Genomic DNA, 16,507 nt, shown 5'->3' on the forward strand with positions numbered 1-16,507 from the left:
CTATTAATAGCTGTTTTGGTATTATTATTTATTAATAAGAATGATCAAAACTCAGATCAAGATTTATCTTTTATTTCATAAGATAATAATCTGGTACTTAGGTAAAACAAATGCATTAACATAAAGTAGTAAATTTGTTTGTTGTTTCAAGTTCATTCATTAGTTTTTTAGAAACTTCTGTTATGGCCTCACCTCACAAGCTTGATCTAATGAGTAACAGCTGAATAATTCCATAGAATATAAAATATTAAATGTAAAGTCATGCAATCATTTTTTTAAGATAGGGAAATATAGGTGAATGTTTATCAGATAAAAAGGTAAAAAATATGTAAGTTATCTACCAAGGAAAAAGTTCAACTCATATTCAGTTACATAAACTTTTAAAATTTCTTATGAAAAAAGTTTAAAGGAAAATTGGAAATCTTAAAAAAATTGCAGCAAAAATAGGGCTAAGGGGGAAAAAAAAAAAATAGGGCTAAGCACTACAGCTTAAGAGATACAGTGTAGATGTTTTATGCAGATCCTAGAGTAAAAACGACAAAATATGCTCAGCAATTTCTGCAGATGAGTAAAAAACATGAAAAAATCGCAATCCCTTTAATAGTTAAAGTACAATGATAGACAAGTGATCAGTCATTGCATAAGAGAGCAGTAAAATGGCCAGTTATATATTCTAGAGGTGTAAATGTACATTGTTTACTAACCTAAGAATAAGGTCAAATTACTGAGTGAGTAAGTTAACAAGTCATCATAAATGCCTTCTCGGGGCAATGTTAGATAAGTAGCAGCATCTCCTGGTAGTTAGGCTGCTGACCTGCAGCTACAGGCTTCCTGTAAAATCTCTCGGCTTTTCTGTTTCCCACATAATAAAGTCAATGTGTCACTCCCTTACCAAAAAAAAATAAGAAAGAAAGAAAATGCAAATCTCTAGCAGCTGTGGGTAAGCGCCCTGGAAAAAATTCTGTCTGTAAAAATCTTGAGCCAATTATAAATTATGAAAATGTGAAATAAAAGGAAAATACATTGTGTGTAAAACTGTTCCTATTTCTCCATTTCTCCTTACTGTTCCTTTCACCTTTGTTCAAGTCAGCACTTGTTCAGACTTTTGCGTGGAAAATGAATGGAAATTAAGTAGGTTCTGGGTTACTTACCTTTGTTTTTCCTTGCCTTCTATTTAAACACAAATCTTTACTTCTTTTTCTGTCTCATTTTTAGTCAGAGATCCAAATAAGATCTGATGGCAAGAAATTACTAACCCCTTTTCCTGACACAGAATATATTCTTCCTTAAACTTCGGCTCAACCAAGGACTCCTGACACCACACTTGTTATTTAGCCAAATTTGAAATTTCCAATCTCTGTCCTGCCTTGAAGACATGCCCAATGTGCTAAGAGGCAATTCTAGAGAAATAACCTGATTTTCTTCATAGGGTGTGAGAAATCATCAGAACTGCATTCTCTGGACTTGATGGCTTGTCCTATACTCTGGGTTCTTCCAAGTCAGCCCAATTTTCTTGTTTTCTCATTCATGTGTATCTGTATGCATATGTATGCTGTGCAGTATATGTGCCAGTGTGTATGTGTGTGTGTATATTTGTATTGTGCGGTATAAAAACGGTGCATACAGGAACCTATGTGAATGAACAGAAGGATCATGACAAGGAAGGTGCTCTCCAAGCACTGCTGAGTGCAGAGCCAGTAGTACCCCCAAACATCACCAGGTTTTACCCAACAAGCCAAAAAAAGAAAAAGAGAAAGATAGGAAGCTTTCAAATTAGAAAAGAATGGGATGACATATTCCATATAGTGAAAGATAATTTAAAAAAAAAGAAGGAAGGTGGGAGGGAAGGAAGAAAACTCTTTAAAGTTAAATGTATTTCAGAAATAACATTCATCCCAAGAAAGAGAATCTGAAAAAAGGCAGGTAATGCTTACTAAATCTGCCAAGTTTCTTCAAAACTCACCTTGCTACTTTCATAGATTCTGAGAATATAAAACATTTTGTACCTGGTTTTAATTTTAATTCTTTCTCTTATAACACTGGCCAATTTAAAACTTAATATGCCCCTCAATTACTGTTCCCCTTTCTTGCTAGACTGTGATGTGGGAGCACAAGAAAGTATAACATGTTCCTACCTTCGAGGTACATTTAATTAGCTGGAGACATGATCAAATACTAATCTGCAGTGAAGGAATTATGCTTCACCGCGACTTTACCTGAACTATTTAATCTTTAACAACTATGTGCAGTAGATACTGTCTTTACCCTCAATTAAAATATTTTTATTTTTAATCACTGTGGTTCACTGCACTGTCAGTGATAGGGTTTCCCACATACATTCCCAAGCCACACCCCCGCTAGAGTGTGCATCTGTTTCCTGCGTCAGCATCTCAAGGCTCCCCCCTCAAAACACTTGTGTGTCCCTCCCCAACCCACAGCTCAGTTTTGCAGACCAGTTCTCAGAGTCCGTTGCCTCTCACCACTTGTTATTCCCTGACAAAGCTTCCTTCCAACCCACATGTGGAGAGCACATTGGTCATCATTGTCAAAGTGAGTGCAGGATCATGTCTGGGACATGGATGGTGACAGCAGGCTGGGACGGCCACCAAAGTGCCTGCCAGCTCAAAGCCTTGCCACTGGCAGTGTTTTGTTCTGTTCTCTGCCCCATGAAACTTTTCACTTGTGGAAATACCGGCGCTGTTCCACTTTCTTGAAGTTTATATTAATGAAACAGGAATGAGACTGTGTTTTTGGTTGTTACCCATTTTGTCACTTCAGTTTAGTGAATTGTGATTAACCACATGAGTTACAGTGCTGTCAGTGATCAGGTTTCAGGCAAAACATCCTTCCAACCCCTCACCCCCTGTCCTCTACTAAGAATTGGACAGCTAACATCACCACCCTCCTCAGAAATCAGATAGCCTTATCTTTCTCTTTGTTGTTTATGATGAAAGAAAGATGGTAAGCAATCACATTGAAATTCAGAATTTAGGGGCTGATGTGATAGTATAGTGAGTAGATAGAGTGCTTGCCTTACACATGACTGACCTGAGCTACAATTAACCCCTTAGCTCTGAGTGTGGCTATCTCCCCACTCAAAAAAAAAAAATTCAGAATTTAGCTGAGACTCACTAATCAGAAAGGTCAGGTTGTTACTTTAGAACTTCATTCACTTTGTGGCGCATTACGTCCTAATAAGGTCCAATTCCATGTGATAAATTTTCAGTGATTTGCATATTTGTGAAGGAAATCCTTGTTCTGTGTTTAACCTAAATTGCTTCCTGTTGGGTAGGAACCATGGGAACCTGAAGTTCAAACTCTCTGAAATAGTCAGAATAGCTAATTAGACATTTTTTTGTTTGTTTGTTTTTGTTTTATACTAGCTCCAATTTTATAATGGAGCCTAGACCAGCAGTCACTGGTGACTGAGCTGGAAGTGAGATTGGCATGGCTAAGTGAGATTGGCTAAATTAAGAAGAGAAATTATTGAAAACCACTAAAAATAAACAAGTTTGAATTGTCTTGGCAGTATGATTGCATAATTCATACATCCTTTCTTAACCCTAAGATACTGAATTAGCACATTTTCCTTGTTTCTTCCTTTGAATCTCTTCTCTCTCTTTTTTTAATTTTTTATTTTATTTAAACACTTTGAGATAGAGTATTACAAAGGTAGTTAAGATAGAGGAGGGTCCATTGTGACAATATTAGTTAGAATCTCTTCTTAAATGCAAAGTGCCAATGTGTTTTGTCACTTGTCCTGTTTGCTTTCTCCCCTTTACCGTCTACCTTTGGTGAGAACTTCGGAGCAATTATCTTCCTTGTTTCAAATCCTCCTAAATATTTTCCCTCAAATAATCCTCAAAATCAGACTGTTTCTTGGTGGGCCACAGGAATATATTTAGATGAACATTTGTCATTCTATTCTGAATATCCTGGGTGGTTTCCATTAAACCCTGAATCTAAAAGGTAAGTTAAAGAATTCCGTACTCATCGATAATGTTTTTGTAGTACTGTCTTTATTTTGAATTCTCTGGATATCTGAAGTTCACCGTTATGTTTTTCTGTTTTCTAAAATTTTTCACAGATGTTATTAAATATTTACCTTTCATTATTAAGTACTGCTTTATGAGCTTTCTATTTAAATTTCATTCATATTCTTTTTAAAGAGAATATTATTATACATTCTAAAATGTACTTGTATTTTTGGTGCTATTGAGCTGTGATGGAAAATACATGTGGTAAGCATACTGTTTTGGCTGGATAGATAGATCAATGATACATGTCTCTCATGCAAGAGGGTCAGGTTCAATCCCTTACAATTTATGATTTTCCAGCACTGCTGGAAGTGAGCCCTGAGCACTGAGTTTAGGAGTAGCTCCTGGGCACTGCCAGGTGTGGCCCACCCCCTCCTCTCTCTCTACAAAGAAGCAGATGTGTTTTCTTTCCCTAAAAGTCTGGATTTTGAAAGAGTCAAAAGACTGGTTAGGATAAAGATTGAATGCACATCTCCTAAATTTTGTAATGGTTTATGGTAATCACTACTATTCGAAAAAGGAGAACAAAACCAGAGCAGCGAGTGAATATGTAAAGCAAGCAGAATAAAATGGAAACCATCTAAGAAAAGGATCCTTTTAAAGGTTTATTTGTTAAATCTTAGCTCAGAGTTGTAGAAAGTTTTACCAAAAAAAATACACATTAAAAAATAATTATTTTAGTAAGAGGCCTGGAGCCATAGCACAGCTGGTAGGGCATTTGCCTTGCGTGCGGCCTACCCAACTGACCCGGATTCAATTCCTTTGCCCCTCTCGGAGAGCCCGGCAAGCTACCGAGAGTATCTCGCCCACATGGCAAAGCCTGGAAAGCTACCCTATGTGTTTGATATGCCAAACATAGTAACAACAAGTCTTACAATGGAGACATTACTGGGCTCAAGCAAATTGATGAACAACATGAGGACAATGACAGTAAGAGGCCATTAACCTATTAAGACACAAATTGAAACTATAGAACTTCCACATTGAATGGACTTCAAAATATAAGTCTGGAACTTCCTAGTTTGAAAAAAGGAAAAAACAAAAATCTTAGACTTGGTCATTACTCCAAGTCTAGAGTCTCATAAAAATTAAAAAAATTTCTCTTTGTGACACACTGGGTTTTTTTGGCTGGTACTATCAGCCTGACCCTTGAGTAGGCATATTTGATCTTGTACTCCCTTTAATTTAATTTTCTTTTTATTTAGCAATAGATGCTGTTTGTGCCACAGGTATGTTATTAGGCTACACTTAGTCTATAAATGATTCAAGTATTCTTGAATCAAATAATTCATTGTTCATATTTTAAGTGTTGCTACCATGCTTTTAACCTTACCAAGTGTTCACTAGTTCATAGTAAATTTTCTATAAATTACTGACTTATTTTGCTTTATTACATAGTTATATAACACATTAATTTCTTAAAAGAACTCCATGATTTATAGAACCAGATGAAATTTGTATTATAACTAACAAAAGTGTTAGATGATACTCATGCATTGCTATTTTTCAATACAAGGATGCTTTTAATAATACCTTTTTTTTTACTAATGCACTTATAATAATGTGATGAATAAAATGTAACCCAACTTTTAGAGGGTTTAAAATACGCCTTTGAGAGGTTTCAGTTTCTGGTTCTTATTACTCAGAGTAAAAAAAATGTTTTTAATTGGCAGCTGGTTTCAGGAGAAGCTTCCGTCTTAGTAGGAAAGATAAGAAAACAAATAAATCTATGTATGAATGCAAGAAGAGTGACCAGTACGATACTGCTGATGTACCCACCTATGAAGAAGTGACACCCTATCGGCGACAAACTAATGACAAGTACAGACTTGTGGTCTTGGTTGGTAAGTGTTTTTGTGGATCTTTCTAAGGAAATCATTCTATTTTTAACTTAAAAGATTATGTTGCTTAAAAAAAAATAGCAACAGTAGCTTGAACATGGCACTTGGAGACTACTAAAGCATCTTTTTTTTTTATTTTAGTTATAAATAAATTTTATTAAAGTTTTAAAAAACATTTTCATCACATATGCACATTTCTTCTCTGTATTTGTATTTGTAAACCATATGCCCAAAAGGAGAGGGAGGGAGGGAGAACTTGGGGCATTGGTGGTGGGAAAGATACACTGGTAGAAGCTTGGTTGTTGAAACATTATATGACTGAAACCTGATCATGAACAGCTTTGGAACTGTATATCTCACAGTGATTCAATATTTTTAAGTAAAGAAAAGTAAATTCTTTCCAAAATCTTAATAGTAGCACTGCATTGTAGCACTGTCCTCATGTTTTTCATCAATTTGCTCAAGTGGGCACCAGTTATGTCTCCATTGTGAGAATTGTTGTTACTGTTTTTGGCATATTGAATGCACCATGGGGAGCTTGCCAGGCTCTGCTGTGCAGGCGGTATACCCTCGGTAGCTTGCTGGGCTCTCCGAAAGGTACAGAGGACTCGAACCCGAGTCGGTTCGCATGCAACAGCCTTACCAGCTGTTCTATTGCTCCAGCCAATTTTTTTGCTATCGCTCCAGCCAAATTTTTGGTTCACACCTTGTGATGCACAGGGGTTACTATTGCTTGGCTCTGCACTCAGGAATTACTCCTGTCAATGCTTAGGGGACCATATGGGATGCTGGGAATCAAACCCGGGTCAGCCGCGTGCAAGGCAAACACCCTAACCACTTTGCTTTCGCTCCAGCCCCAACAGTAGTCTTAATAATGTTACAAAGCATCTCTAAAGACTGATGCAGGGGTGCCAGACAGGCAGTACAGCACGTAGGACATTCACTTTGCATGCAGCTAACCCGGGTTCCGCCCCTGGCATCCCATATGGTTCCCTGACCCAAAAAACTGGTGTGACCCAAAAAGCTGAAGAAGAAAAAAAAAGAAGCTTCTGGTATTTGTTGGAACTTCTGCAGAGGAAAAAAGAGTGAAAACTTAATGTACTACAATTTTCTGTTTGCCTTTAAACAATATATGTTCCCATTTGCATTCAGATCTTTGAAATATCAGAATTCTATAATAGTTAAAGCTGAAGAGTTTGTTCACAAAACTGGTAAAAGTAGCTAATAAATGTCTGTGGGAATTTTCCTAAGTATTAGGTTAGTTCGATTTGCATTGACAGTCTAGCATCTGTCCTTCCTGCCTTCACAGGCAGATGTGAGTGAGGACGGCCTCCGCATTGCCCTCTGTCTTGTGTTTCTTTAACATAGAGGCCAGTACTGCTGTCAGTTCATTAAAGTTCATTAAGCAACAGCCAAGCATAAGCCCTACCCATGGTAGGAGATATTGTCATGCATTTTTTCTTTAAAAGTGTAGGGATGCTTACATGTCAAGGATTAAAAACAAATGATTCTGGGAAGGTTCTTTCATAAAGGAGCATGGTGTCTCTTGTTAATTGTTCCTTTACAAACTGATGATGACAGTTAAGGAGATGAGAATACATGGAAAAGTTAAGGAATTACCCCTTCCATTAAGGAGGAGTCCTTTGAAAGAGCCCAGTATGTTTACTTAATTCAGACAAACACTAGCAACTAGTGGAAAATAGAAGTGTTTCTCCCATTGAAGGCACTGGAATGATCGTTTCATAGGCATTCATTATTTGCCTTATTTTGTTTGTTTGGGGGCCACACCTAGTAGTGCTCAGAGATTACTCCTAGTTCTGTGCTCAGGGATCACTCAGGTGGAGCTAGGGGACCCTATGAGGTGCCTGTGTCAACTTCATGAAAGCCCTACCCACTATACTATTATTCCAGCCCTATGTTGTTATTTTTTATTTAAATGACTTGATTTTTTAGACAACCTATAAGATATATGTGTTTGTTTTCTTAGAGACGGCACCTACAGGGCCAGAAAGATAGTACAGTGTGTAGGACCCTTGCCTTACACAAGGCCGACCTGAGTTTGATTCCCAGAATCCTGTTTGGTCTCCTGACCCCGCCAGGAGTGATCCCTGAAAGAGTCAGGAGCAAGCCCTAAGTAAGCCCTGAGTGCCTCTGGGTATGGCCCCCAAACAAAATTCCAGTGACTCCACTCCAGATTATTTAGAAATGCGTACTCACATTCACATAGTTACATACCACATTTCCCTATATTAGACAAAATAGTTTACTGATACAGGGGAGATATGGTATACATATATACAGTGGGCGGAGCGATAGCACAGCTTGCCTTGCACGAAGCCGACCAGGGCCCACCTGAGTTTGACTCCTCAGCCCCTCTTGGAGAGCCCGGCAAGCTACCAAGAGTATCATGCCCACATGGCAAAAGCCTGGCAAGCTAACTGTGAGGTATTTGATATGCCAAAAACAGTAACAAGACTCACAATGGAAACGTTACTTGTGCCCGCTCGAGCAAATCAGTGAACAACAGGAGGACAGTGCTATATATACAGTGGGTATTACATAGGCATGACAAGGAAATTTTACCATTTGCAACAAAATGAATAAACTTTTGATTAAGTGAGCTAAGTCGGAAAATACTGTATGATTTCACTTAGATGTAGAATCCTAACAAACCACCATTATAACAAACCAAGCCCATAGACACAAGAACAAACTGATGGGTATCCTAAGTGTGGAGAGGGAAAAATGGATGAAGTGGGTCATAAAACACCATATTTCAGTTACAAAATAACCAGGTCAAGGAGATTAAACATACAGCATGTAGCGATGTTTAAAGATACAGAATCTGAATGACTGTCCGCTGCCTGATGAACCAGCAGGTTACAGGATCAACTCGAGCTTTTCCGAGGGAATAAAGCATTTTATTGCAGTGTGAATAAAAGAAGGTAGGAACAAAGCTCAGGTCTGCCATTCTGTTGCTTTGTTTCGGAGAATACAAGAGACGCAAGAGTGGTGATGGCAGGTTTCTGTTGGTCCACGATTCCCAGGTTCAAAATATTGAGTAATAAAGAGGCTCAGACTCAGAGTTGGGAATAGAAAGGTTTATTGGAAAGTAGAAGGGAAAGAGAGAGAAGGAAACTCCCCAGCTGGGGAGGAATGTAGTCTAGGGCTAAGTTAACTAGATTTTGTGTGTGTGTGTGTGTGTGTTTATAGGAAAATGGGTCTTTACTTGTCAAGGGACAAAAAAGTCACAAAGATTACAGGGACCTTAAGTAATCTGCCAGGTTTAGCTCTTTTGGGTCATCTATTTGGCCTTAGATATTATCTTTTAGTCTCTGGAAGACTAAGATCTAGGGCAGAATAATGTTGGACATTTGGTAACTTCCTATTTATCATAAGGAGCCCAAGAAATCACAGGAATGTTAGTTAATTAATTAAAAATGTAGCATTTGGGACAGCCAAAAAGGGAGCTGCTCCCAGTAGCTGGCTAGGTCCACTGAGGCTTCCTCTTCCATAAGGGTATAAGGAAGTGCTTGGAGATTCATTTTTTTCTTCCAAAGAATATAGGTTTCAGGACAAACCAAATAGAGCCTTGAGATCATCAAATCATTTAGCCTTCTGGATAGCCCTGTGTTTTCTGGGCTTTTCTTCCTACTAGCATGTTTTTTAATATACTGGCTGCCCTGGAAACAAGTGGCAAGAACGAACAAAGGGTGTGTTTCTGCCAGTTGTTCTTTCCAGCAGAGCAGCTGTAATGTAGTTACTGTCTCTGCAGTGCAATTCCTGAACACAGAAAGAGGTTACTAGGTACCATCTTCTATCTGATCCACCATTTCCCAAAGACAGAAAATGGCTCCTTCCAGGGCGTGTGTTCAAGTGAGAGAGAGAAGCTGTAACCTCAGATTGGGAGGTGTTTTATGATCACTTAACAGAAGGTAGATTTGGGGCACATGGGTGTGCCCCCCTAACGGGCAGTTGGCCATATAATTTTAAGAAGTTCAAATCTAATCAATTTATCAATATCTGGTCTCTTCTTCCCTTTAGGATGATGGCAGGTAGCCATGGCCATTTGGGGTTATATAGCTGAAAATTTCTTAGATAGACATCTTAGTACTTTTTCATCAAAAGAAAAAAAATTATGTAGCACTGCACGTAGGGGCCAGAGCTATAGTACAGCAGGTAGGGCATTTGCTTTGCACATGGCCAACCCAGGTTCCATCCTATATGGTCAAATATGTAAAACTTTGAGGTCATCCTATATGGTCACCCAAGCACAGCCAGAAGTTATTTCTGAGTGCAGAACCAGGAGGAACCCCTGAGCATTGCTGGGTGTGACCCGCAAAGCCAAAAAGATTAAAAAAAAAAAACTTCCTATAGTCAGGAATGTTCACCAGCCTTATTGTGAGGACTGTATTCCTATATATAAATATCGTTGTTATATACCTGAAACTATAATTATGCTGATTAAAAATAAATACAAAGAATTTTAATTATAAAAGTAAAATATTTTAAATATTTACAGTGCTAATACTCTTTATCCATTTTTACTATGAAGCTTACTGTGCTTCAGTGTTCACTCTTTGGAATGGACTGAAAGTTTGAGCAATGCCCGATTCAGAATCCTCTTGCTTCACTAGGGGTCCCTAATCCCTGGCTCCACCCCCTTGTCTCCCATCAGCTCTATCTGAGCAACACCCCTTGGTCCCTATTGCATCCCTTGCTCCTCAGTCAAGAGGGGGACTGTGATAGAAGGGTGGAGAGTACAATTCTGTTTCCCTTTTCTTCTATATGACACTCTCTGAGATATTATAATTTTCAATGGTTTTCCATGGGGAATTTTATCAAAATAGAAAAGCAAATTAAAGGGTCTTCCCGCTCTCCCCCCGCCCATAGGAATTAATAATGAAAACCCTTTCCTCAGGGATGAGGCTAACTATAAATGTGAACAGGGCTCCAGAGAAGAATGGGAGTAAAAAACAGAAGCCGTTAAAGGTGACTGATGGTTAGGGAAAGAAATTGCCACTCCCGGCACTCTTTCATAGGCCAAGGAGTGGGGGACGCTGGCCACATGCATGCTCCAAGTAGCCGCAAGTTCTGTTAGACAGTGTTCCCTGCTGCTGTCAGCCCACTTCGTGCAGGAAAAGTTGCGCTGCAAAAGAAAAAATTCTGATCATTATAGGTTTGATCCTGGAGCAGGACTCCTGTTCTCTTGTCAATGTGGCATAGCTCAGAAACAGATACCTTCAACACTAAGTTCAAACCCGGTTTGTACCACATAAACAAAGCTGCAGCTATAGAATGCATTGGTACCCTCACTAAGGATGGTGAGGCAGAGGTGGCTGGCTGGCCCCGGCTTCTCATGACGCCCTTTGGTCCCACCTCCCAAAGAACAGGACAGACACATTTAACACAGACCGAAGCTGGTCTGTGGCAGATCAGAAACAGTCACTAATATTCCTATGCTGAGAGCATCACTGAGTTCTTTCCTTTTTGACATTTCTCTGCTCGTTGTTCTTGTAGTTGAGCCTAACTCTTGCTGTTTAAGGGGTCAGAGCGAAAGTAGAGTGGATATGGTGCTTGCCCTGCATGCGGCCGACCCAGGTTCGATCCCTGGCACCCCAGTTGAAAACTTCCAGGAATAATTCCTGATAGCAGATCCAGGAGTAACCTCTGAGCAAAAAAGGAAAAAAAAGAATGTTTGCCTGTGCCTCAGCGAGCTCCTCCACCCCAGAGAAGGAAGCAGTGATAGAATGGAGCAGTCTTGTTCTCTAGAGAGGGGCTGACCCTGTCCCCACAGATCTCTGCTGTTTGTTTGGCCCCACCATCCGTGAAATGGCAGTTTTGGATCCTGTGGTCCTCTTGACACTCGGCAAGAGAAAGAAAAATCCCTTCTATATGATCCCATTTCTCTGACATCCCATCAAAGACAGAATTCACAGGTCAGAAAAATGTATGTGCCAGGGACATAGGACAGTGATAAAGCACCTGCCATGCATGTTGTGAGACCCTGGGTGAAATCCCTTGAGCTTAAGAAAAGAAATTTTTTAAAAGATTTATTTGTCGGAGCTAGGGACAGGGTAAAAGACAAATAGAAAGGGCAAAAGGCGGGTTTGACGGGGATGGAGATTGCCCCTTTCATCGGACGTGGTGGCAACTGCACGGAGTGTGTTTATCTAAATCATAGAATTCTCTGGGATCCATTTAGAGCATGAAAATTAAATGTCAATTTGAAATATGTAAAACTTTGAGGTCATTGTCAAAGGACCACTCCCTGGTTTGGAAGTGCATTATTTAATCTACAAATATCTGGGTATTATACACATATCTTTCTGTTGATTTCTTGTTTCATTTCATTATGGGCAAAGAGCAGGTGTTTGATTTCAGTTCTTTAAAATCCATCCTTCTGGGGCTGGAGGGACAATAGACCAGGCAGGGTACTTGCCTTGCACACAGCTGGCCTGGATTTGCGCCCTGGCCCCTCCAATGGTCCTGGGAGCCCTTCCAGAAGTGATTCCTGAATACTGTCTAGTGTGTAGGAAAACAACAACTAAATGCCAATCTGTGTCTGTTCCACATGCGCGCACGCACACGCGCACACACACACACACACACACACACACACACACACACACACAGAGTATATTCTGTTTGGGGGTAGGGGTGTGAAAGTCAGGCTTCACTACATGGTGTTTAAGCCAGGTCAGTCAGCAATGCTACTCAAGGCCTTCTATATTCTTACTAATTTTCTGCCTGTTGTTGGGAATCCTCTTAACCTTGTTGTCTCTTCATATTACCCGTTGCTTAATACAGTTAGAAACTATATTAAACTATATTAAGGATATTAATACTTCCTGAACCGAGAGCGGTATTCTGCATTGTCCTTTTATATACTGAGTAACTGTCGTTATGCTACTGTTTGCTTTATGTGATATAGCTACTTGAATTTCCTTTTATTTGCATGGCATTTTTTTTCCTTTTTATTGTAACCCATCTATGTATTTATTCGGTTGGGGAAGCCACACCTGGTTGTGCTCAGGGCTTACTCTTGGCTCTGTGCTCAGGGATCACCCCTAATGGGGCATGAGGAACCAAATGGGGGTGCCAAGAATCAAACCCAGGTCAGCCATGTGCACCGCTGGCCAACTGACTATCTTACCACCAATCCAGCCCCTATGTGTGTAGTTTTTAAAGTGTTTAGCATTGTGCCTCAGTTACCCCATGTAGTGTAATTGGTGTGTTACACTAAAACCACTGGTATGGTTGGATTGAAATCTATTTAATGATCTTGTCCTTTTGTTTATTTGATCCCTGCCTTCTTTTGATCAACTTGAACATTTTTTGGTAGATTTTAATTTATCTAACAGCTTTGTCTCTGTGTGTAATTAATCTCCAGCTTCAAGTTTTTCTTTATCTTTCATTTTTTAGTGTATTCTGTTACCGAGTTTGAGTTTGACCTCTTTGGGTTTTCTGAGCACCTCAGATTTGTATATCTGTAAACTTTCACCAATTTTACAGAAATTTTGTCTGTTTTTTATTTTAAATGTTTTGCACTAATTTCTCTTCTACTTCTGGGACTTTGGCAGCACATATGTTATACCCTTTAATATTGTCTCACATGTTCCTGGTCTCTAATTTTTTTTTCCAGTGCTTTTTCTGCTTTTCAAATCTGGTCTTTTCTGTTGGCCTGTTTTCAAGATGTGGCTTTCCTAATTTTTGTTTTGCTATTTTGATCACTAAGCAAAATGTTTCATTCACTTGTTATAGTCTTTCAATTGTGAAATTACTGATTTTGTTTTCAGTTTTTATGAAAGTTCTGCTCAAAATTTTCTGTTTTCCCATTCATTCCATGAGTTTTTAACCTCATAGGAGAGAGTTTACGTTAGCTATTTTAGGGCCTAAAGAAATACTACAACTGGTGAGGTGCTTGCCTTAAACACAACCAACCTGGCTTCAGTCCTCTCACCCTGTACAGTTCCCCAAGCACCACCAGGAGTGATCCTTGAGTGCAGAACCAGGAGTAAGCCCTGATTACCACTGGGGTGACTCTCCAGCCCCCAGAGAAAAATATTTCATTCTTTGGGTGATTCCAGTATCAGAGCCATCTTTAGGATTGACCTCTGCTGATTGTAGATTTACCTGCCAAACCTTTACCATATTCTTTGTTGTGTTGAAAAAATTTGTTCAGTACCCTAAATGTTTTGTGAATTATGTGGCATAGATTGTGGGTTCTATTATATTCATGTGGGAAATGTGAAATATTTCGGCAAGCGCTTGACCTGGTTAGATTCTGTCTGTGTTCCCTGGTTCAGAGTTCTAGTGTTTCTCAGACTGCCCTGGAGGAAGATTGGTGTGTGTGACAAGATGCGCGTGACACTTTGGGCTCATCAGGAATTTGTAGTGGTTTAAACCCGAGTTCATTTCTTAAAACTCTTTGGTTTTGTTGGGATCCTTCTCAGAAACAGTGTTAAGGTACACCTACAGCCTCTAGGGGCCTTAGCTATCAGGTGTATAGTTCTGAGGTGACAAATCATGTTCTAGGAAACAAAAGAAGAGAAAAGAAGATGAAATGAGAAACTTGAGCCCCTTGGAAGTAACACTGAGGTTGGAGGTGCTGTATGGAAATCTATCCTAAGAAACATCAAGGCCTCTCTCATATCACTGAAGAAAGAAAGGTGTTGAGCCCCCAAGTGTGAGATTACCAACATGCTGAACATCAGCTCCAGTCGGTTACTGGCCATGCACAGTGAGCAGCATCCTGATCCTTATGTCACGGTTTATTACATCTCAAATGCACTTCAAGTCACCTTCCTTCCAAATGCTTAAGATGCTAATGGTACCCGTAACCTCTAAACAAGCACATGATTCTATGCCCATGTGCAACTTTAGCACCATCCTAATCATGCTACTTGTCTCCAGAACCTTGTGCTTGCTCCTTGTCTTTTAACTCATGATGCAAAACATTTTGCCCCCAAGCCCACACCCTCACTCTTCCTGGAGAGAGCTCTGGTGACTCCTTGTTTGTATACTGTTACTTTAATCAATCTTCCTGCTTTTGTCTACCATCCATCTTATTCTTGAATTCTTTTTCATGACAAGACTTGCTGTTCAGATGCGACACCACCCCTTATCTCTATCTGGAACTGAAAGAGCTTAATCTCATCCCAGCCTTGTTTTGACACAGAGTGCCAGGGTTTTATTCCCGGGCCATGCAGATAAAGCAGACCTAGCTGCTGTCTGATGACATCCTCTCAGCACTGGCAGGAGGATTTCCTGTGCCAAGCAGTCAGTCCCTGGGGTCCTTCCTGATCTCTGTGACTACTCCAAGTTAAGCTCTGGCAACAGCATCTCCAGATTTCAAGTGCTTCAGTACTCTGCCTACTTTAGTTTTTAGGAATTCTCAGGTTGTTCCTTGTGATACATTGCCCAGAGGTTTCTGTTGTGATCCTGACCCTGTGCTTTTTCCAAGCTGCTTTCAAATGGTCCCAATTGATCAGGTAGGTATTTTTCTCTCCATTTTCTAAAATCACTATTCCAAAGCCACACTCTAGCCAGTGAAATGTTTCAGTCACAATTTCCATTATTTTCCCTTTTCTGTCAAAAATTCTTTTCCCCAAAGTAGTTGCAAATCAACTCTCCAGCCCTTAAGAGGTGGTATGCTTTTCTATATTTTAATTTTAGTGAAACATGACTTTTTAAAAGGAAAGTAATAAAGTCCAATAATGTGTGTATGTTTTTTATGAATGCGGCAGGGGTGGGGGGGGTCGGGAATGGGGACATGGATAAAGCTTTGGTACTTTTTTTTTAAAAAAAATAGCTACTAAATAAAACACTTCATAGTTGAAGTCAGTAGAAGAGCAAAGTTTCATTTTGTGGATATTCAGACAGTTTGACTTGTTCTGTCTGGTTATGGGGCAGAGGCGGACACCATGAATAAATCTTTCTGTGTAGCTTGTACATCAAGTGCTGCTTAGCCTTCCTTTGTGCGAAATTGCATGCACTGCCTAAAGTCTGCTTTGCAGAGGATTTGGAACAAATAGACATGTATAAGTCATTTTACCACACAACTATGGCAGAACAAAACCTCAAAGCAAAGAGAGAAGCCCACAGCACTAAGTGTATAAATGTTAATGTGTTTATCAGAATGCCTGTAACTTTTTTGCAATTTCGATTGAAGGTTAGTAGGAATTAGTCTGCTGTGGAGGATTATATTTTGACAACTGTAAACCCCAAGGTCATAATTGAATTTATGAGCTTGTGATGGATTTAAAATCATAATCCTTCTGTGTGACCTTTATTAGAATTACAGTTCTTATGCTGTTGGTCTCTCTTAACTGTTTATACTGAGGTTCAATTTCTGGGCATAAATCACAACTATATTCATTCAACTGATTCTTATGGAATTTGACTGTGCCTGGTATTTTTCGTACATGTAGATTTGTTAGTGAATAATACTTTTTTGCCTTCATGGCTATTTACATTCTAATGGAGGAGATAGAAAAATAGCGTACTCATAATAATAATTGATAGTTACTACCAATTTCAGATGGTGATAAAAGTTGTAAAAGGAAACAGAAGTAGAGTAGGTTTAGGGGAAGTAGGAGTTGGGGTGATTTTTAAAAAATACATTTT

General features: G+C 39.4%; 1 protein-coding gene across 5 annotated transcripts in view; it reads left to right on the top strand.

The window, feature by feature from the left end:
- MPP7 (MAGUK p55 scaffold protein 7) overlaps positions 1 to 16,507 on the top strand; it is a 236,151-nt gene that overhangs the window by 200,082 nt on the left and 19,562 nt on the right. For 3 of the 5 annotated variants that reach the window (XM_056136933.1, XM_056136950.1, XM_056136966.1), the window contains 2 exons: positions 5,243 to 5,266; positions 5,711 to 5,881. In XM_056136933.1, the coding sequence (XP_055992908.1) occupies positions 5,243 to 5,266; positions 5,711 to 5,881 (195 nt within the window). The remainder of the gene's footprint in view (positions 1 to 5,242; positions 5,267 to 5,710; positions 5,882 to 16,507) is intronic. The other 2 variants (XM_056136941.1, XM_056136958.1) reach the window with 1 other exon arrangement.

Source organism: Sorex fumeus, unplaced genomic scaffold (genome assembly GCF_029834395.1).
Source record: "Sorex fumeus unplaced genomic scaffold, SorFum_2.1 ptg000007l, whole genome shotgun sequence".
NCBI lineage: Eukaryota > Metazoa > Chordata > Mammalia > Eulipotyphla > Soricidae > Sorex > Sorex fumeus.